The sequence below is a fragment of the Ictalurus furcatus genome, chromosome 28 (assembly GCF_023375685.1).
Source record: "Ictalurus furcatus strain D&B chromosome 28, Billie_1.0, whole genome shotgun sequence".
NCBI classification, from domain to species: Eukaryota; Metazoa; Chordata; class Actinopteri; order Siluriformes; family Ictaluridae; genus Ictalurus; species Ictalurus furcatus.
In genome coordinates this window covers 18862314-18886086 of record NC_071282.1, presented here as the reverse complement: position 1 = coordinate 18886086, position 23773 = coordinate 18862314, and the positions used below count along the sequence as shown (strand labels likewise).

General features: G+C 42.1%; 1 protein-coding gene across 3 annotated transcripts in view; it reads left to right on the top strand.

Moving 5' to 3' along the window:
* The window catches only part of zbtb20 (zinc finger and BTB domain containing 20), a 95456-nt gene extending 73155 nt beyond the window's left edge, over positions 1-22301 (top strand). For all 3 annotated transcript variants that reach the window (XM_053618113.1, XM_053618115.1, XM_053618114.1), the window contains one exon: positions 1927-22301. In XM_053618113.1, coding sequence (XP_053474088.1) covers positions 1927-2513 — 587 coding nt within the window. In that variant the 3' untranslated portion in view covers positions 2514-22301. The remainder of the gene's footprint in view (positions 1-1926) is intronic.
* Positions 22302-23773: the final 1472 nt, after the last annotated feature.

Genomic DNA, 23773 nt, shown 5'->3' with positions numbered 1-23773 from the left:
CCTTCGAGTACCGAGTCCGGGTAAGTCCCCGGAGCGCGCCTGGAGATAGGATTTTAATGCCGGTTTGTAAAAACGAAGCCGGAGGATTCCCGTCCCAGCGCGAGGACGCGTCCTGATCAGCTCGCTGTGTTACTGCACTAAAGTGAAAGCGACTCTCCCTCGCGTCCAGATCAGGAATGTTGCTTTGGCCTTATATAACACTCTCAGACTCTGACCTCGGACTCGTCAACGTGAACCGCATCCGAGCGACTGTAAGGAAACGCAGAGCTGCAGAGAGAGAGAGAGACAGAAAGAGACAGAGAGAGAGAGACAAAGAGAGAGAGACACAGAAAGAGACAGAGACACAGAGAGAGACAGAGACACGGAGAGAGACACAGAGAGAGACAGAGACACAGAGAGAGACACAGAGAGAGAGACACAGAAAGAGACAGAGACACAGAGAGAAACACAGAGAGACAGAGAGAAACAGAGAGAGTGACACAGAGAGAGACACAGAGAGAGAGACACAGAGAGAGACACAGAGAGAAACAGAGAGAGAGACACAGAGAGAGACACAGAGAGAGAGAGACACACAGAGAGAGACACAGAGAAACACAGAGAGAGACACAGAGAGAGAGACACAGAGAGAGACACAGAGAGAGAGACATAGAGAGAAACACAGAGAGAGAGAGACAGAGAGAGACACAGAGAGAGACACAGAGAGAGAGACACACAGAGAGAGACAGAGAGAGACACACAGAGAGAGAGACACAGAGAGTGAGACACAGAGAGAGTCACAGAGAGAGACACACAGAGAGAGACACAGAGAGAAACACAGAGAGAGACACACAGAGAGAGAGTCACAGAGAGAGATAGAGAGAGACACAGAGAGAGACACAGAGAGAGAGACACAGAGAGAGACACACAGAGAGAGAGTCACAGAGAGAGACACACAGAGAGAGACACACAGAGAGAGAGTCACAGAGAGAGACACAGAGAGAAACAGAGAGAGAGACACAGAGAGAGACACACAGAGAGAGAGACACACAGAGAGAGACACAGAGAAACACAGAGAGAGACACAGAGAGAGAGACACAGAGAGAGACACAGAGAGAGAGAGACACAGAGAGAGAGACATAGAGAGAGACACAGAGAGAAACACAGAGAGAGAGAGACAGAGAGAGAGACACAGAGAAACACAGAGAGAGACACAGAGAGAGAGACACAGAGAGAGACACAGAGAGAGAGACATAGAGAGAGACACAGAGAGAAACACAGAGAGAGAGAGACAGAGAGAGACACACAGAGAGAGACACAGAGAGAGACACACAGAGAGAGAGACACAGAGAGTGAGACACAGAGAGAGTCACAGAGAGAGACACACAGAGAGAGACACAGAGAGAGAGTCACAGAGAGAGACACACAGAGAGAGAGACACAGAGAGAGACACAGAGAGAGACACAGAGAGAGAGAGTCACAGAGAGAGACACACAGAGAGAGATAGAGAGAGACACAGAGAGAGACACAGAGAGAGAGACACAGAGAGAGACACACAGAGAGAGACACACAGAGAGAGAGTCACAGAGAGAGACACACAGAGAGAGACACACAGAGAGAGAGTCACAGAGAGAGACACACACAGAGAGAGACACAGAGAGAGACACACAGAGAGAGTGACACAGAGAGAGACACACAGAGAGAGAGTCACAGAGAGAGACACACAGAGAGAGACACAGAGAGAGACACAGAGAGAGAGAGAGGTTGGTTTGAGTGAGATTCATAAGCTGTCATGTCCTAGGAACAGCGACGTCACTTCCTGTGCTCATGAATATTCATTCGTGACACGGACGAAACGTCTTATAGACGTCTAGACGTCGTCAGGAAACACCGTTAGAAATGTCATGTGAATTAAAACGGAGATAATTTTTTTCTCTTTACCCCGCGCAGGTGAGAAGCCGCACCAGTGCAGCATCTGCTGGCGCTCGTTCTCCCTGAAGGATTACCTGATCAAGCACATGGTGACCCACACGGGCGTGCGCGCCTACCAGTGCAGCATCTGCAACAAGCGCTTCACGCAGAAGAGCTCGCTCAACGTGCACATGCGCCTGCACCGCGGCGAGAAGTCCTACGAGTGCTACATCTGCAAGAAGAAGTTCTCCCACAAGACCCTGCTGGAGAGGCACATGGCGCTGCACAGCACCGCGCCCGGGGTCACCGGGGTCGTCACCGGGGTCACCGGGGTCGTCACCGGGGTGACCGGGGTCGTCACCGGGGTCTCCGGCGCCAACCCGGCAGGCCCCACTTCCATCCCGGTGCAGATGGCCGTCCCCGAACCTGGCCCGGGAGTCGTGGCTCTGGCCATGCCGGTGGGAGGAGGCGGAGCCGGGGGAGGAGTCAGCGGAACCGGAGTGGGCGTGGCCTCCGAGGCGAGCTGCCAGGAAGCGACGACCTACATGTGCTCTGTGTGCCCGGTCAAGTTCGACCAAATCGAGCACTTCAACGACCACATGCGTAAGCACGTCTCCGACGGATAAGTACGGAAAATATACATATATATATATATATATCTATATATATATCGACAAAAAGTTTTCAAAAAAAAAAACTTTTTAAACAAAAAAGAATGAAAAGAAAAATAATGGCACTAGATTTTTGTTTTGTTTTGTTTTGTTTTGTTTTGTTTGTTTGTTTTCCCTAAAATTGGGGGCATGAAGAGTAATGAGTATAGACACTGGCACATTGAGTTGAGTTTTCCCAGAAAACAAAAAGTTCTTTTTCTTTTTCTTTTTTTTTTTAAATTTTGTCGTTTTTTGTCGTTATTCTTAAAGAATTAAAAAAACCATAGATGGTGGCCTTAAGGCTGTGTAGTTGGCGAATGATCCACTGGCTGGATCCAAACTACTGGCCTCTAAATGTATGATTTCCTTACTGATTTATGTGTTGAACACTACCGAAAGGCCTGCGAAAGATACACACACACACCACACACACACACACGCGCGCGTGCGCTTATATATATATATATATATGTATGTATATATATATATATATATATACACACACAGACTACTTATACACTTACATACAGTAGAGTGAGTTGTATCGTATGTGTGCGTATGTGGAGTGTGTGTGTATGTGTGTGTGTGTGTGTGTGTGTGTGTGTGTGTGCGTGTGTGTGTGCAAAACCGTGAAATTTTTAACCGTTTTTCCCATGTAGACCGTACTGGATGCTGACGGCGTCCTGATTACTGTGGTAAACCTTTTTAAAAAAAAAAACAACAACAACATCGGATTGGTCGGAAAAGCGAAGACGGTCACGCGTTTGCCTTTTATTACGTCGGATCAGAACCGGACACTGGGTTTTATTTATTAAACGGATTAAACGATGTGCTGCGGAGGTCGATTCGGGTCATCGTAAGGAAAAGAACGTTAAACTCCCTTTATGATGTTTTTCTTTTACATTTTATATCGCGTCCGTATCCTCCCCCCCTCCTCGCCCCCGCCCCGCCCACACACACACACACACACACACACACACACACACACTCCTCCCCTGTCCTCCCCGACCTCTTTTCCACTTCCCCCGTCATTCCCTTCAGACGGCTCGAGTGGAGTTTACAGAACGAGGGTTTGGGTCGTGTTTGGTTCGTCAGTATTTGAGCTTTGAGAATCCATTTTTGCGAACACTGCCACTGAAATAAATAAATAAATAAATAAATAAATAAATAAATAAATAAAGACTGTTATTTGACCGCTTCCTAAACAAGAAAAAAATAAAAGAAGCCCAGGAACAACAGAGGGTTCTTTTTATTTTATTTTAATGAAAACATTTTTGACTTTCTCATCGCTCCATGATTGAAATAAATGTTTTTTTTAAAAAAAAAAACAACAAATCCGGTACGTAAACATAAACGTAAACATAAACGCCAGCCCCGGCGTCAGCGGCTGCTCCACACACTCCCGCGTTCAGACTGTTACACCCCGACGCGGCACGCTGAAGCTTTTCTCACTGTTCTCACTACTCCACCAGCTGCTGACGCCGAGCCGGTGAGCGACCCGGACACAAATAACCCAAAGTCCCGAAATACAGCAGGAAATGTAAAAAAAGGAAAAAGGACTTTCAAAAGGAAAAAAAAAAAAGGAAAAGACGAAGCTGCTTCCTGTTAGTGACGTCCGCCGTGACTCAGCTGTTTGGCCGGGTGGGGCGACTGAAGTGCACTACTCCTGATCCCTAAGCCCCATCTAGTGGCTCAAACGGCCCGGCGTGAGATCTCTTCTTTTTTTTTTTCTTCTTCTTCTTTTTTTTTTTTTGGCTAACAGGAAGCACAAACCGTGTGAGAAGGAAAAAGAGAGAGAAAGCGAGCGAGGACTAGCCGGAAAAACACGCCCCCTTCACTATCTAGTGCACTTACTCTATCGAGAGCCATTTTATATAAAACTTTCTTTTTTTGACTCGTGAAATCCCACAATGCACTGCAGAAGAATAGTTTACCCAGAATCCATCATGCTTTGTAGGGAGATTTTTAAATAAATGAATAAGCCCGATCCTTCCCCCCCCCCCCCTCTTTTCGTTTGTTTGGGGTTTTTTCCGTTTGTTTCTAGGATCTGTTCCTGACTGGAGTGCACTACTTCTGATCCCTAAGCCCTATCTAGTGGCTCAAACGGACCTCGGCTCACAAGACAGGAAGAGAAAGTTAGAGACAGACTGAAAGAGAGAGGGAGGGAGGGAGGGAGGGGGGCATGTTCAAAACCACATCTTAAAGAAAAACAAAACAGAGCCCAGATTATCAACACAATGAAATTCACATTCATTCCTGACGTGAAGTGCACTACTTTTGATCCCTAAGCCCTATGTAGTAGCCCACTGAATGAGAAAAGAAGTAGGAAGTGTAAGAAAGAGAGAAAGAGAGAGAGAGAGAGAGAGAGATGTCCGAGACCACGCTTTATCTCCTCTTTCGTGCACTATTTTAAGAGTCATGGAAAATTTCGTACTCGTAAATTCCCACAATGCACCGCTGTGGGTCGGTAAAAATAAAAAACCAATCAAAATCCATTCCTGAATGAAGTGCACTACTTCTGATCGCTAAACCCTATCTAGTGTCCCTAAAGAGAGAGAGAGAGAGAGAGAGAGGCGTGTCAGAAACCACACCCTGTGTATCTATTTTAAGAGTCATGGAAAATTTCGTACTTGTAAATTCCCACAATGGTGTCAGACCTGGCTGGAGCCCGTTACCCACAATGCACCGCGCTATTTTATTTGCAAAACAAAGCCCAGATTATCACAGAATGAAGTGCACTACTCTAGTACTCTTGATCCCTGAGCCCTATCTAGTGGGGGGGGAGAAAGCACTGAGAGAGAAAATGGGACGTGTCCCAAACCGACACCCTCTCCCATCTCCCGTCTCATGCACTATTTTTCAGGAGTCGTAAAACCCCCACAATGCACCGCAGCAGGTTAGTGTCGAGCCGAGCTGGTATTGAGTACCCATCCCTGATATTTGTGAAGACTGAACCCTAAATACAATAAAATACAAATGAATTGCAGACTGAAGTGCACTACTCATGATCCCTAACCCCTGTATAGTGTGTGTGTGGGGGGGGGGTTTAAAACGAAAGAGATAGGGGCGTGTCCCAAATCACACTCTACGTGCACTATTTTAGGATCTCTTTATCTAAACTAAAATCTAGCGGTCCAAAAAAAGAGCGTAAGGAGACGGAGAGAGAAAGAGACACGTCCAAAATCTCGCCCTGTTCACTAAATAGTGCACTATTTCCCCACAATGCATTGCAGCATCCAGGTTGCCAGTTTGAGTCACTAGATCAGCGCCCCTGTAGGAAATGAAATATTTGTGTGTGTGTGTGTGTGTATAAACACAGCCCTGTGTGTGTGTGTGTGTGTGTGTGTGTGTGAGAGGAGGAGACGGAGGCCGTGGTTTCCGCGCCGCTCCTCGGCTTCAGTCCGCCGCTCGCTCTCTTCACGTCCACACGCTGTTCGTGACAACAACAAAAAGCAATCGTAATAATAACGCAGTTCCAAAAAGAAAGAAATAATAAAGAATAATAATATGTTCGATTATTGAAAAACATCAACAACAACAACAACAACAACAACAGAGTGTTACTTTGCACACTTTTAAACGCCTGTGCTTCATGAAATTGTTTAAACTGATTTGTATTTTTTCCTGCTTGGTTGGTTTTAAAGGAAAAATGATATTTTTTTCTTTTTTGTTTGTTTGTTTTGGTTTTGTTTGTTTTTTTGAGGAAAAGGACTGCATGGTTTTTTTCTCACGTCTACGTTTTGCACTGCAGAAACCCATAAGTGCACTACTGTTACCACAGATGTTCTAGTTTTTAGAGAGAGAGAGAGAGAAAGTGTTTTTTATCTAAAATGAGTTGAGAGATTTGTGTTCGAGTCGCTTTGTTTCTGTCTCTTTTCACTCGTTTTCTTGCTTTTTTTTACGAGATGATGATGATGATGATGATGATGATGATGCTGATTAAGTGTTTCTGCTTTTGTTATTTAGCGCTCGCTAGTATTCACTTGTGCTGTGTTTGTTTTGGTGGCTGTGTGTGTTTTTGTTTTTGTTTTTTCTTCCTATTTAAATCTGAAGCACGGTGTGTGTGTTTGAGAGAGTGTGTAAGTGTGTAAGTGTGTAAGTGTGTGTGGTTTTGTTTTAAAATCTCTCTGCATCGCCCACCAGCAGTCTCGTACGCTGATACACACACACACACATGGTGAGGCGTTCATACCAAACAACATCCGAAAAACAAAACGTTTGTGTGTGTGTGTGTGTGTGTGTGTGTGTGTGTGTGTGTGAACCTAAATCGTGTTGTAGAGGCGGTTGTGTTTTTGGTTGTGCAGCTTATTATTGTGTTGTGTAGAGATGGTGTGTGTGTGTGTGTGTGTGTGTGTGAGAGAGAGAGACACCTGAACTGCAGGGCTTCCTTCGCAATGTGCAGTGCAGGTACTGCATTTGGTGTGTGTGTGTGTGTGTGTGTGTGTGTGTGTGTGTGTGTGTGTGTGTGTGTGTGGTATCCGCCGGCACAGTTTCACAACTTCACAAGAACAATCACAGCAAATGAAATAAATAACACACACCCCCAGAGCGCGACGCAGCGTCAGGCCTCGGTCCACTCTGATCACACACACACACACACACACACACACACACGCACACACACACACACATGCAGGAGATGATGCGTCCGGCCGTGAGAGGCGCTCAGGCATGTGCCGATGTTTTATTCTAATATCGTCGTCATACAGTATTAATGGGCTTGAATGCACAGCTGTGTGTGTGTGTGTGTGTGTGTGTGTGTGTGGGATGTGTGTGAGATGGGTGTACGCTTCAGGAAGGTGGGACTGATGTCACTTCCTGTTGCACTGAGATTACATCAGCCCCAGAGCTCAGTGTGCTTTAATTAGACACGTGCAGCACGGAGGTGGTGGAGACGCACAAAAGCCCTCCATCTTCACCCGTTTATTCAGCTTGTTAGCTCCGCCCCCTTTTCAGAACCTCCCCGTTAACATCTGTATGATGCCATGCGGCCGGGAACGCCCATTCGCCGGAGGGGAAAGAACGTCGGGCGTGTAGTAGATAGCTCTTCCGTTCACTTCCGCTCGCTCTGATCCGACATCCTCGGCTCCGTGAGCCAATAGGAATTAAGGAGGCGGGGCTATCGCGTACGGGAGGTGATCATTTAATATCGTCTCAACCTGAAGCTGCTAAAAAGAATTGTGATTTCTGCGACAGGAAATAACGTCTGAGGATAAATAACTTCGCAGTTCTCTCTCGAACAGTTCCGCACAAAACCTACAGTCGCTCTTACACTGGAATTTATCCGGATTTATTTTATTCCGTTCAAACAGGAAAAAAACACAAAAAATGCCTGGAGATCACAGCTGCGATTCAAGAACGAGCAAAGCTGCGATCATAATCACATGAAGTACAGACAATCAGCTGTTTTCCCTCTCAGAGAGTCATCTGACTTTAAGCCAAATATTAAGCGAAGATTAAAGGAAACATTGAAATAAAATTCAAAAAATTTAAAAAGATAAATCAAAAGATGAAGCAGAGATTAAACTCAAATTAAGCAAAGCTTTAGATAAAAAAAAAAAAAACAAGCAAGGATTAAACATAAGATTAAGGCAAAAATGTAATAAAATTAAGCGGCGATTACGCTAAAATTTTATCCCGGATGTTCATTTTTTAGATTTATTTACAGTCCTTTTTTTCTCCTAAACACACAGAAACATCATTTCTTACCTTCAAACGTGTCAATGTCAAGAATACCCGTCAGGTGCGTAGTAATTTAAGCAGATGAGAAGTTCGTAACGCAGAAAACAGTATTACGTTTAAAAAATTTTAAAAACCCGGTAACGTAGGAACCTCGAATCCGCTCCGTCACGATGCACGAATCCGATCCGTCGCCTGAGCCGAACTTCACACGTTTTCACAGCGACAGCGCGCGCCACGACAACGGCGTCGCCGGCCTGCCAGAGCTGATCGTCTGCACATGCCCGAGTCTCTCTCTGCGTTTCAGCGCTGAAGCCTCCTGCCCTTCACATCCAGGTGAAGAACGCTGGAGAAACAAACGACACCTTTAACTCTCCGCGAGTGAATCAAACGAATCAGAATCGCGATTCGCTCCGGGCTTCGCGGTCCAGTTTGTGATTCACTCGAAGCCCGAGCCTCGCGAGAGCGCGCTCGTTGATCGCTTAGACGAGGATTACTGGACGAGCTGCACGGCGTTTCAACAAACGGATGAATCAGTAAAACACCCTGACGATAAATGCATTTTGTCGGCCATCTTGTTTTTATCGGCCATCTTGTCTGTGCCCTTAAAACCAGCCTTAATGACGTTTAACAACCAAAATGCACTACAGAGTGTAAAGGTGCTTTCGCAATACAGTGGTGCAAAACACCTGTTATTCACTCTCACACTCTCACACACACTCTCACACACACACACACACACACACTCTCAGATCTTCGTGCTTTTCTCAGTACACTTCTATATAACCACGCCGTTTAGTTTTTATCTATAACCGCCGTCTCATGTTATCGCCGTCTGTGTCGAGGTGTTACGATTCAGCGTGACTCTTTACCTTCATGTATTTAAACAAAAAAGAACTTAAAAAAAGAAAAATATACATAAATAAATATATATATATATATACATACATATATATATATCTTTTCACATGGTGTAAGTTTTTTTTTTCCGGATTCTACACACATCTATACAAGTCGGAAACGTCAAGAACGTCCGTCTTAGATCAAACGTAGCGCGACCTTTTGCTTTGCGCTACAGCTGCGATGCTAACGTCGCTAACACGTAACGGAAGCTCTCAGATTACAGCATGCTGTAAATCATCACCCGCTCCCGCTCAAAACGCCTCGTTTCTGTCCAAACCCGAATATGCAAATCAGATGTCATCGCTGTAGGCCACGCCCCCTACACCGGAGGTTTTACGTCAGCGCGTCCGCCCGAGAGCGTAAAACAGAGGCTGAACGCTTGCATTACGTATTAGCGGCGTCAGCGTCGCAGCGAAACGGCGCTACGTTCGTCGTGAAACGGACGTTTTGGGGTCTGTTCGTTTGTTTGTTTTTTTTTCTCTTAAACACTTTTTATCAGGAAAAAAAAAAAGATTTTCAGCGTGTAATACAGTTTTTATTTTTTGGTGTCATGTGTTCGTTATTCACATTTATTCACATAGATTTGTTGCTTGATTTCGTTTCTGTAGGACACACACACACACACACACACACACACACAGTGCTCCAGTTTTCATTCTCTTCAGTGTACAGTTACAGGATCTATCAGTTTCAGATGACTTTTGAGGATTTGATCATTTATTTATTTTCCATTCTGCTAATAGAGTACACTTGTGCGAGTGTGTGAGTACGTGCGTGCGTGTGTGCGTGCGTGCGTGTGTGTGTGTGTGTGTGTCAGGTTTTGATCTTTACGTTTTTGTATTTTTCCTAGCTGGTAGTTAGTTTTCTTTTGGGCACAGAAACGATATTTAACTTCACACCGTCTTTATCCGCTAATAATATCTCAAACTTCTTTCTTCTTCTTTCTTTCTTTTTTATTTTGTATTTTTTTTTGGTTTTTTTTTTACAGAAAAACAAGCTGGTATGTTTCATTTTTCAAATACTCAAAATCCGAAAATCCGACAACGTTATTCAGAAACCACCGACGAGCAAGTGCAAGTGTTCTCAACAGTTTTAATCCAACACTCCCATGTAATTTAACCCCTTCAGACCTGCTTCGTGAATATTCACGACCCGTATTATTATTCGTGTAAACACGTGTGTACATATTCATATCTATAAAGCACGTTTTCATGTATTTAAAAAAAAAAAAAGGAAAAGAAAAAAAAAGACAGCTCCTTTTCATGCTTTTCATGCTCTTCTCCTCAGCGCAGATAGATAAATAAATAAATAAATGCTCGACTCTGATTGGTTACCCGGTCCACACGCCCCCTCACCAACAACCAATCAGGGTCTGAAGGGGTTAAAAGAGGCTACAACACTCATCAAAATACAAACCACACACACACACACACACACACACACACAAAATGCTGTACACACAATAAAATAAGCAACACTTTTTTTTTTCTTTTTTTTTTAAATTTTTTATTTTTGGTCGAAAAACAAAAAAAGATGTTTGACAACAAAGTGCCTCTTTGTATAGCTCCAAGCATGAAACTCTACAACTCACTGTCACCCATAACACCATGTGCTATAATAATAATAATAATAATAATAATAATAATAATAACAACTGTACAGTATTCAATCACTAGCAAAACTTAATCACTGCCTGAAACAAATCCCAAGTGAAGTTTAAAGTATTGACGACCAGCAATAATGAAATACAGATCAAATTTTTGAGGAGAAAAAATCAATAAAATCATCATTTTTGACAGGATAATACTTCCCCCCGTTTTGCCTTGTATGATGTAAGCACCGTGAGTAAGGGTGTGGTGACCTTTAACCCTGAAATCACCAAAATAACGCCGCTTTTGTATTCAATATTTTTGTCCAAAGTGCCCCGGTTTACTGTTTATAATCTCACACACACACACACACACACACACACACATATTTATTTACTTGACGAGCCTTGTATTTCTGCTTTACAACGTCAGCACTTAGATTTTAAAGTTTAGTCTTGTAGAGGAAGTGTGTCGTGTTGCGTGTGTGTGTTGTGTGTGTGCGTGTGTGTGTGTGTGTGAAATATTGTGAGTAGAGAAGTGCCGATAATAATCGTGACGTTTTAACGTGTGGAATATTACCGCCGGTGCGTTTCGGTTTCGATGTTTTGGCGGTCCGATAGACGGAAAATCGCGCGGTTCGACGGATGGAAATGAAACGAGGAAACGTTTCTTTCAGGATCTTCACGTGTGCTCTGCGTGTATAAGATCAAACCGCAGAAATCTTTTTTCACGTACGTGTTCAAAACGTCGTGGATTCTGGGCTGAGCGAGCGGTCGGTTCTGTGGAAAGACGGCGCATTTCGTTTATTCGCCTAAAAAAGAGAGAGAAGTACGTACGGTTTTTTTGGGGTTTTTTTTCACGGCTGACGTTTTGTCCCCGATTTTTTTCAGCCTTGGCCGATTCCCGTCCACCAGCCAGCTCTCGATAGCGACCACCCGGAGAGGTGAAGGCTAACACGTGCTTCCGAGGAGATATGTGACGTGACGTCAGTCATCTTTACGTGACAGGGCGGAGTAAAGCGCTGACGTCCCTCTTCCGCACGCCCGCTCTCAGAGATGCACGCGATCGGCGAGTCGACACGGACGTCTGTGACGCGTCGTCGCAAGCAAACAAACAGACGAGGGTACTGTACTCGTCCGTCCGGGATCTGGCGATCGCAGAAATGAACGCGAGATCGAGGAAACGCCGCAGTATTCGGAGGAGCGTGCAATTCTTCAAAATCACCGCGGATTTTCCGCAGGTCCGGGCCGAGACGCGTCACGTGACGTCATGACGACGCGCGTTCAGCCCTCTCGGATTCACGACTACAACGAAAAGGTCTCGTCTCATTTTCCAACAAACGTCACCGCGAAAGACGTTTTCGTGCGACCGCGATTTTGCCGATTCGAGTAGTTTTCCGCAAAAAAAAAAAAAAAATTAGACGAGCATTTTTGGCCGCGACAATCACCAAAAAAAAAATCCGCGAAACCCTGTACGGACCGATAAAACGCTAACAGATGGAAATATGTTTAAAAAAAAACGCATTCGAAGAAACGTGTCCGATCGTAGACGTGAAACCGTGACGTCGTGACACGCCCACTGGGAAGACACAGTTATGGAGATTCACGTGTCAAAGAGGAGTTAGAGAGAAAATCCTTTAATTAATCGCCACGATGTTACCGTAGACGCGTGAACATGAAGGATTTGAGTAACGTGACGTCAGTAACATGGAGGCGTGTCGTCACGTCACATCACATTAGTGGGGTGTGTTTTTTGTTTTGTTTTGTTTTTTTTTTACTTACAGCTGCTGAATTCACATCCATCCATCCACGTCAACACCCGCAGTCCTGTAAACGATACGACTCCAAAGAGGAAACACACACGCGCGTGTACACGCACGTGTACACACACGTTATTTATAACCACAAATCTTTATTCTACACTTTATACAGTTATACAGAGAGATTGATGGACTTACAGAACAGATATTTATGAAAATTACAGATACAGATGCAGATTATTCTTCATTTATCAGAGCGGATAATAGTGCAGTAGGAGCTTGCATATGAAATTATCACACACACACACACACACACACACACACACACACCTAATCCACTCGCCGATACGCACACGACACACTCCTGCATGCTGATGCGAGCGTTTTTTCTTTCCCCCAATTTAATAAGAGGATTTGGATTGTTCCGGAACAGGCACGTGGAAGTCGAGGAAGGGAAGCAAAAAAAACACGTCCCCGTTTAAAACGTGAAAAATATTCACGGATAAAAATCATTCTCTCCGGATGAATGCCCCGGGCTGTAATGATTACGATTGACTTTATATTTATTTATGACGTTGTGATATTTTTACACTCCCGATATTCTCGACAAGGCGGGTCACGTGACCGATCCCAAATTATTATTATTATTATTAGAAATTATTATTCCCAAACTAATCACCTAAATGTTTAACTAACACCTCGTTAAAACTGTCCAGAGGCCCATCATGCCCCCGAACATTTTTATTAATTCGTTTTTACATTTATTTTTTTTTTACACCAGGGAGACCAGTCTCAAAAATTTTTGCATCTCGTGAGCTCTTTAACTGTTTAAAAAAAAATAATTATCATAATAATTCCACAGATTTTCTCAGTACAGATTTAGATTATAAACATAATCCCAGCTATTTAAATATATTTTTATAATAATAATAATAATAATAGTAATAATTGGCTTTATTTTTCTTTAGACCTGTAGATCTTTTTTTTTTTTTTTTTTTTAAATATTTCTACTTTTTTTTTTTAATTAAAATTGAGATCAGATTATTCTTATATATCTTTTCATTTTGTTTTTTATTTATTTTATTTTAATACGGCTTGCTTGGACCCAGCATCCCCCCTGAACAGTTTAACAATTTAACGTAACGTCTTTTTAATTTCATATTTATAAAATACATCATTTATGTATTTTTATTTTTATTTGAATTCCCCCACACTGTACGTCCCGTAAGCTGATAAACGTTTTCGCATCTAATGAGCTCTTTAACTGTAAAATAATAATAATAATAATAATAATAATAATAATAATAATAATAATAATAATCCAGCAGACCCTTCTAGTACAGGTTTAGTTTGTGATATTAGTTTTCCTCTCGGGATTGTCTTTAGGATCGGATCGTCGTTGACGTTCCACGTGGTCGAGGATGGGATTGGCGCGAGATAAAAACAGGTTAATAACTTTTAAGAGCTCGATACGTAGAGGGTTAGAGCTAGGATATTTGTAGTATATTATTATATTATTACGAGGCGCACTAAATCACCTGCACGTCTTCTACGTGACGATACGGCGACGGCGCTAGTGAGAGATGGGCGTTACGTACTTCGAGTTATACGGTATATACGTGGTATATATCATCCCTGAGACACACAAGGACCACGCGCTTTAAACCAGCGTCCTGAGAACCGTGTCGTGATCTGGAAGATTTCCACCTGCCTGTTTCCTTCAGTCTCAACTCTTAAAGATCAGCACGAGGGAGAAGTCCAGCTTCAGGAGGAAGATTGTACCCGAGTGGCAGTGTGTGTGTGTGTGTGCGTGTGTGTGTGTGTGTAGCTGACAGATGGCTGTCCATGAGCCGATATGTGTGTGTGTGTGTGTGCGGAGGTGAAGCTTTTCTCTCCCGCCCCTCAGCCTCTCAGACGCGTTCCTCCTCCCACAATCCCACGTCCTTCAGCGTTTTTTTTACCTGATGCGTATTTATTTATTAACCGACAATACGATTCCCATTGAACCGCACGCCATCTGCTAACCACCGCTCTGTCATTAGCAAGAGAAAAAAAGAAAGCGAATCTCGGAACGCTCCGCGTTGGCGCAGGGTAAAAACTCTAATAAGTTCTCTCCCTTACGTTTTTTTTTTTTTTGGTACAATTTGAGATATTTTTTATCTGGTAATAACGCTCAGCTGGTATCACACGTCGGTCTGATTCTCCTCACGGTTATTACTGAACTTCAGGGGTGGAGCGATATGACAAGAGTATCGTACCGCGATATACATTTCTATTTATATTTATATATATATATATATTATCAGCCCTGCTTGGCGTGTCCCGATAATCAGCTGCACGATATTGAAAACACATACAGTATTGTTACCGTGGGTTCCGGACGCGCGCGCGGTAGATAATTCTGCTCAGTAATTTACATATAAAAAAAATAAATAAAACGTAACTTTTCAACTTTTAAACTTAAAACCTAACAGGATACAAGCCAGACCACGCGGTAATTCTTCATTTATATTCAGTCAATAAACTACGAGTCGATCAAAACTAGTCCGTGAAAATTTCCCAGCGTTCATTCTTTAAGGAAGATCTCAATATAAATAAATATTAATAATGTAAACGATTATGATTGGGGTTTTTTTGTTTGTTTGTTTGTTTTTTAAAGCATGAAGAGAACCGCAATCGCAGCGACAACAACGTGGACCTTTTTAATTAAAGAAAAGGGGCGGAGCTCGTAATCAATCGGGACACACTACTGTTACGGATCGAAATAGAAACGAGTGAAATGGAACGTTGCGTACCGCCGCTTTAAGCTCGTGTGACGGTATCGTAAAGCGCACGCGTAGTTCACCTGAAAAAAGTAGCGTTATTATCAGTAATCGGTTACCTACATGTCCCTCTCCTGTACGCCGTGAACGTTTCGTGTTCCACAGAAGTATTATAATGCTGATTATTCCAGCGGTCTCAGGACGTCAGTATTATAGTCGTCCCTCTTTTTAAAAAGAATTTTTTTTTTTTATAATAACTCGGCCTTGAGGAAATAAAAGGAGCGTTCGACGAGAGAAAGGAAAAGGAAAAAAGAACGCGGTCTAAATATCACTCATCGCTCACATTCCCCCGGCGAAATCACAAACATTCCTCGCGCCGCTCTCATCTATTCAGCCCCCCAAAAAAAGTTCGGCTTGTGGTGGGTTTTTTTTCTTTTTTTAAAAAAAAACTTTCTGGACTATTTAATCATGAAATAAAAACCCCCATATAAAATCAATCAAACGCTGAAGAAAGCATTCCAGCGATCCTTTTCTGCGTCTGAATGAACAGATGTTTATTTTCCGAGTCGAATGCGCCCGCGCCGTCGCGCCCTCTCCGCGTTCTGCCCTGCGATGAATACCTCCGCTTTTATCAGATGAGTGAAAGATTTTTTTTTCAAAAAACAATCGATGATCGTATCGGAGGAATCGGCTCTGAATGCTGGCGCTAATCTCTTTTTTCAATCATCTTTTTTCTTGATTTTACGGAGAAACGTAACGGGCAGTTTTTTGGAGATAGACACGTCCCAGTGTTGTTCGGGAGGTTTAGATCCACGTCGGCGCGGCGTGTCGGCGTTAAACTCCACCCTGAGCACTGGAGTGTGAAACGTTCCTGATGTGACCCCGTGATAGCGTTCCACGGATTAGCGAGCGGATTGACCCGGGCGTGTCCTTTTCAGCCAGGTCACGCCCACAATACTAAAGTGACACTTGACATTGTTTTTCGATTTTCCAAACACGCGTGCTGTAGGCTGCTTGGCGTCTCTAAATTCTCCGTAGCGTGTGAACGCACCCCGCCGCGGGTCCCATCCGGGGCGTCTGTCGCCTCGTACCCCGAGTTCCCTTTTCAGCGGACGTGAATACGGGATAACAATCAGGTTTGACGTTTAGCTCGTGAAAAGCTCCAAGTCCCAGAATTCAGTGCAGCGATACGGCTGCTTAGCGTATATCTATCTGTAAGGTGACGAGCGTCAGCGTGAAATCTTCGGACGCTCATCTGACGAGCCGAGAGAGCCGGACGGACTAAAACACTAAAGCGCCGCCGCAGCGCTCTCCGTAGATAGAGATGAAGCACCGCGGCATTGTGGGTAACAGAGGAAAGCCATTAACCCGAGCGAAACTTTTTGTTCGGAATCCTGAAGCTAACTGACATGTTCGTTATAAAGATGATTACGCAAACGCGTCCAGGGTGGAGAGTAACTTCTACACATCAAACCGTCCGATGCGTGAGAGCCGAGTCTCGGTACGCGTCCAGTCCGAGGGTTTCGTTACCGTAGCTGTAAGTGTGTGTTAAAACGCCGCGTCGATCCCTGACCATCGACGGCCTTCAGACGTTCTGAGCCTCTCGCGCGTCCAAACCGATCCACGTGCACTGTGCGACTTTTACTGCGTTCTGCTTTTTTTTAGCCTTTTTTAAAAACAAAAAAATCCTTTTTTAAACGTGCGCCGTATCAACGCTAGGTACGTTAACGCTAATCTCAGCCGCCCACCGCCCGTCCCGGTTTCATTTCAATATCCAGAACACACGAACAGTGTAAGAGGTGTACTTACTATTATTATTATTATTATTATTGTTTTATTTACCATTATTATTGTTCCAGTAAACACCAAAGAGCATCAGCGTGTCCGTGCAGACGTCTTCACGCCATTTGTCGAGAATTTTTATTCTTTTTTTTCTTTTCCAGCCGAAACGTTCGCGTACTTACCGAGACCAAAAAAAAAAACACCAACACCCTGACTATTTAAACAATTTTTTAAAAAATGTGAAACAAATCAGACATCAAGAGAAAAAACAAAAATCTGACTCAACACCTGTGCAGTGATTTAGGAAGAAAAAAATATATTGACTTTTTTTTTTTTTTTTTTTTTTTTTTTTTAAATAAACATTTCCGAACTCAATAGTGCACACGTCCAGTCAGAAATCAGCCGACTGTGTTTTCTCAAATAAAACAATAAAAAATGAATCGAGTAATAATGCACTGGATTAGTGGAATTAATAATTAGTCATGCTCTTATCGTTTCTAAATATTTTTATAAACGCTTTTTTTTATCTTTATTTTGATAAATTAAAAAGGACCAAGCTGTTTGTTTGTTTGTTTGTTTGCACATTATTATTATTATTATTATTATTATTACTATAGTTTTTTTTTCTCACAAACACGCTCTTCCCACGAATAAATAAAAAAAAAAAGAACACGTACGTGATTTAAACTCTAGTGCCTGTTCGACGCACGTTTTTGTATATTTTTCCAGCATCTGCGTGAGTTCGCTCAGTCTTACACACACACACACACGCACACACACACGCGCGCGCGCACGCGCACGCAAAAACAAACGACGATGTACGTGTGTGTCGTCACGGCAACCTAAAGGACCAAACATTCCCTGTTTCTTTCTGTGACATTATAAAAAAAAATTTAAAAAAAAAACAACAAAAAAAAAAACCACACGGATATTATTGTGTAGTGTAAATACGTGGGTGGAGAAAAAACGTGGATATCAGAGTAGAATGTAAAGCCCGTGGTCATTAGATAAAGGCAATATTATGGTGAAGCATGAGCTCATTTAGAGTTAATTTAGCGTACATGGGTTAGCTATTTGTCCGCATTTATATATTTATATACATATATATATAGACACACATATATATATATATTTATATCCATTCGACCCCGTTAGCGTCATCGCGTCCCTGTTTTATCGTCATGTACATTAGAGTGCTGTAAATCCCGAGTCCGTATCCAGAACTCATCTTTTTCTTTTTCTTTTTTTCCCCGTTTATAGTCATATCCTCCTTATAGGCAAATAAGAACAACGTATAAAGAAGCACTTACTTACTTATAGTCTCCATCATTTCTTTTCACTTCTCCTGTTCTTCCCTCCTTCCTTCCATTCTGGCCTCATGTGTAAAGGTTTATTCTGTAAGAGTCTTCTGGCAGGAGTGGAGCTGTCGTAGTAACGGTAGGAAAGATTTGACGTTTTTTTTTTTTAAACAAAACAAACAAGAAAGAAATAACTAAGCAACCCTAAATCATATGCTGCAGTTAGATTTAAAAAAAAAAAAAAAAGGAAAAAAAGAGAGGAGTTTTCTTGGTCTGTTTTGAAATCTTTAATATTGTTGACGTGCGTTTGTTTGCTTTGTGACGACTGCTGTTCCGAGGTGGGGTTGGATTGTTTTTTAGTGGGGTTTTTTTTCTTTTTCTTAAAGTGTGTGCGTGTGCGTGTGTGCGTGTGTGTGTGTGTGTGTGTGTATACATACATATACACGTCTGTTCTTTTTATACTTTTGACTTGTCAAACACTGGACTAAAGTGAGACACAAACAAGCAGCACAGGACACGGCGTCACCGCGTCCGTCACGTCACGAAGTAAATCGCCGATTTAAAAAAAGAAAAACTAACTAAAACACACACACACACACACACACACACACACACACACACACACATCCTGTAACTTATTCAGTTAAATTCGTAAGGAGGTGAGATTCGTGCCCGAGGCATGTGTTGATAATCAGGATCGTGGAATATCACGATATCGATATCGGGGACACTTTAAAAAATATATATATATAAAATCAAACAAAAAAAAAAAGATTTTACTAGCCTAAAGCGTGCCTTCTGTATTTTAAATAAAAGCGGATCTAATCCCAGAATTTTCATTTTTTAAATAGTTTTCTTTTTTTTTTTTCATTCTTAAATATTTTTTATTCAAATCAATTCATTTCATTTATTTAAAGGATATTTATCAATCAAATTTAAATGACTTTTTTTTTTTTTATTCCTCCCCCATGATAATATATCGTGATATGAGAACTCAATATCAGCACATGCCTACTTAAAACACACACACACCTACACACACACACACACACACACACACACACACACACACACATGCAGGGAAACCACTTAATTCTTACGCAAATTTTCCGAAACCACTACGTCTAAAAGTCGTCTCACGCTCTTTATCGCAAAACTCTCTTCTTCAACAACAACAACAACAACAACAACAACAACCAACAACCCCGACTGCCACTTTTCCGAAACGTGAAAAAAGATTTGCACTAAAATAACTGTCGGTCTTCTTGGATAAACAGCAATATATATATGACAGAACAATTTGAGTCGTTATTATAGCAACGTCGGTGTGAAGAAGAGTGAACGCTGCCTGTGCACTCGCACCACAGAGAGATCTGAGAAAGAGGGTCTTTTTTTAAAAAATATTCACAAAAAAAAAAAAAAAATTCAACATAAAAAGAAAGAAAAAGGTACGGACGTGACGTCACGTCCCGGAGGCTCGCGCTCGCTCACGCCGACTTCGAATTCGTACGCAAAAAGGAAGCGAAAAGGCACGGGGGAACGAGGCGCATTCGGACGTTAGTACTTCCTGTTTCCTCGCGTGATCGTTTTGGAAGGGAAAAGAGAAACCAAGCGGAGATGGTGGAAACGGAGATCTGGAGATTCGTCCCGGAAACACGGCGCCAAAAAAAAAAAAAAAAAACACGGAAAAAAAAAATTGAACACGGTTAACGGTTTTATGGAGAAAATAAAAAGTTCACGGATATTTCCAGCAGTTTCTCTCTGTCCTTGGATCTGTATGCTAAACTATAAAAAGGCGTAGTGCAAAGTGTGTGTAGATGGACTTTTCCTTCCGTTCGTCGTCGTGGTCGTCGCTGGTGTTTGTCGCCGCTGCCGTCGTCGCTCTTTTCACGCAGCTCCCAAAAGCGCAGGCGCCGTGTTCCCGGGAACGCCGCTCGCACAAACAAACAAACAAACAACAACAACAACAACAAAAAAGATTCAATCCGACCGAGTGTAATTAGTGTAAAAGCCTGTTTATAGGAAACGCGTTTTTCCTGATTTTTTTCTGTGTGCGACAATAAACGAGTCCCACGCACAGGCGGAAAATTATCCATAAAGGAAACCAAACAACAAAAAAAAAAGTCTTTCCTTTACGGCTAATTTTTTTTTTTTTAAATCTACGCTCATTAATAATCGATAAAATAGCAATCATAAAATAGTGATGAATTTTTTTGGAATTTTGTCAGAACTAGTGGCTTTAATGTAATAAGCGCTTCGTGGTGTTCATTGAAAGGTGTCGCAAAAAAAAAAAAAAGAAAAAAAGAAAAAAAAGAAATAATAATAATAATAAAAGGTGTCACGTCTCAAAATCGTCGCGTGTTAGAGGAAGCATAAGTATGTGCCTTTAATGTGATCTTTCTTGGTGAGCTTGTTATTCTCGAGAAGCTGAAGCTGAAGCCAGCCGATTGTGTTTTTGCACTAAAAAACCAAAACCGCTTTTTTCGTGATGTAGGTGATTTAAAGCGAGCTTTGTCGCGTCACTTTAACCGTGTGCATGAGGGTAAAAATTTAGGGCTAGAGCTCTCATAACGCTGATCTGTAAACTAGTGCAGCTTACGGAAATCCCCCGGACTTTAAACAACAAAAACAAAACGAAAAGGAAAAAAAAAAAGAGAAAAAGAAACGATAATAAAACGAAAAAATATCTCCGCTTCGTTCTGTGTCGCATTCGGTTCAGACCCATCTCTCATCCTCACCCTCGATAAACACCCGAGGTTAGGCATGTGCCGATGATCAGATTATCATCCTCATATCGGATTAGACCCGACTCGCGCGTTTATCACCAGAGCAACAACAATCGCTATTAGCGTTCACGCATGATGTAAAAACACACACACACACACACACACACGCACAGGCGTACACGGGACGTCGGCACACGCCTAACACACATACAGCGTAAAGAAAGAATTTTTGTTTAATTTTTGTTTAAACACGCATGAACTCACGAGGTCGCCTCGAGACTATTGGTCATAATGTTGTTTTTGTGTTCTTTTGTAAATTATTCTTCGTATTATTATTATTATTACTATTATTATTGATTATTGATTACTGACTTTGTTAGTGGGATATAAAAGGCCTCCATGCTTTGAGTCTTATAAATGCACCTTATCATGGCCCGGCCGAGTCGAGTCGAGTCAAGTCGAGTCAAGTCGAGTCGTCTAATGCGTCTGATTTAGCACCTTACTACGCAGCATGATTTCACTTTACACCAGTCTCGCTCACAACAACAACAACAACAACAACAACATCAACAACAACATCAACAACAACAAAATAAACCTGATTATGTTTTCCGGGGACATTTTTTTTTTTTTTAAAAACTAAAAAAAAACATTCAAAGGGATGTGCCAAAGTTTGGAGGCGATCTCCCTTGGTTTTTTTTTTTATTATTATTTGTTTGTTTTGGGGTTTTTTTTGTTTTTTTTGTTTTTTTTTAAAGCATACTATTCCTTTCATTCTCTTCTCCTTCAGTTATCGCAGCGCTACGTTCATGTAACCTTTCCTATAAACGTGTTTAAGGAAAACGTAAAACGAAAAAAAAAAAAATTTTATTTCAGCAGTCAGTATCATTACCTGCCATTTTACAGTAAGCCCTGTATTTCACGTATAATTACCAGTGATGTGTATTTGTTATTATACAGAAAAATAGCTGTAAAAGCTTCATTATGTTACATAATATTGTGACTTTTTTTTTTTTTTTTTTTTTTCGAAAAAAACTGTGAAGACTTATCTTGCATATACTTTATACAGAAGTATTAAGCCTTAATACAAAAGACTAAAAAAAGGAGTGGAAGAATAACTGATTGTCGCAAAAGTAAGGATGATTTTTTTGTAAATGTTACCAGCACTTTTTTGTAATTTTCACTCTCTTGAGGTATTGTACAAGTTCACGCTGTTTGTGAAGTTTGAATATGAAGGAATAAAAACTAGTACTTTCCTGTACTTCACACATGAGGATCCTGCGTGTCTTTCTTCCTCTTGTTTTATTTTTCATTTTGTTTTTGTTCCATATCAACACAAATAATAAATGTTCCTGCTAGCGATTTGTTCTGAAAAGTGGCGTCCGTGGCGAAGCGCTCCGAGCCTTCAGTAGTTAATCTCAGTGTAGGAAAAAAAGCGCTCTCGCTCTCATTTATACGTCTCTATAAAGATCCTGGAAAAGTAAAGGAAGTAGATTTCAGGTGACACACTGACGCTGTAAATAAAATAATAATGTCATCATCATTTATACTCAGACAGTACAGCATTACCTACATACACAAAAGTATTGGCACATGTAAAGAAATTACGTAAAGCAAAGATCCTTTAAAAAAAATAATAATCATGAAATGTTTCTGAATATTAAATTTTATTTTTTTAAAGAAATCTAACTTTGGCTCACAAATTCTTCCGTCTCCGTAGCGACCGCTCAGTCACTGAGGATGTTTTTATCTATAAACTGTAATGAATAATCGTAGTCAAATTATCCGCGACGAAGCGGAGTTAACCTAAAGCAGCACGTCCTCACGTCCTAAGACGTTTTATTCCACTTACACCACAGCAAACCTCGTATGACGTATGACACCTCGTACGTTTTATCCGTTTATAGTTACATCTAATGTTGTCCTACGTCCTCGGAACGACTTAGTCCCTCTTCTCACGTTGCGTAGCTTGTCGTTTCACCGCGAAACCACAACGCGCTGACGCTCGACGGTCCTTCCGTAAACGTTAAATGTTGAACGTCCCGTCCGAGCGAACCAGCGGAACGATAACGCGTTAGAACTGATGTCAACACCTTCTGACCAATCAGAATCCAGGGCTGTGGTGTAAAGAGTTTTGCTGAACTGAGAAGAAGACATCACCCACGTAATACCTGCTCAGTCGTGCAACTATGTATGATGGACAGGGGTAAAATGGGGGCCAATACTTTGTACACAGCAACAGATGGGCTATAGTCGGTAATTGTACGCCTACGACACGGCCGAGGAGACGGTGTTTCGGTGTGTAACGCTAAACGATGAATATTATGAATATATTCCCGCAGACTTTCAAGCGAACGATTTTAGCTACTCGGACGTAATGGCTCAGCTCCTCGTCCTGACAGAAGGTTACACTCGGGTGTTTTTTATTTTTTGAATTATTATTCTTTATTTAACACTCATTAATACTTAATTCAGACCCAAAACACACACGGCGGAGAAGAACGTTAAGCCCACTGAATTCCATTTACATACACACACACGTCTCTGATCCGTCATTTCCATCTGCGCCTCGCTCTCCTGAACAGATGGCAGCGGGAGGACGAGAGGAACGGGGAGACAAGGTAAGAAGAACCCGTGCGCTCTCGGCCCGTGCGTGTGCGCTCGGTACCTTCTGCCGGTCGCTCGTTGACTCGTGGCGTTTCGCCAGTTCTCAAGAAAGTCACGTTTAAATTAAACTA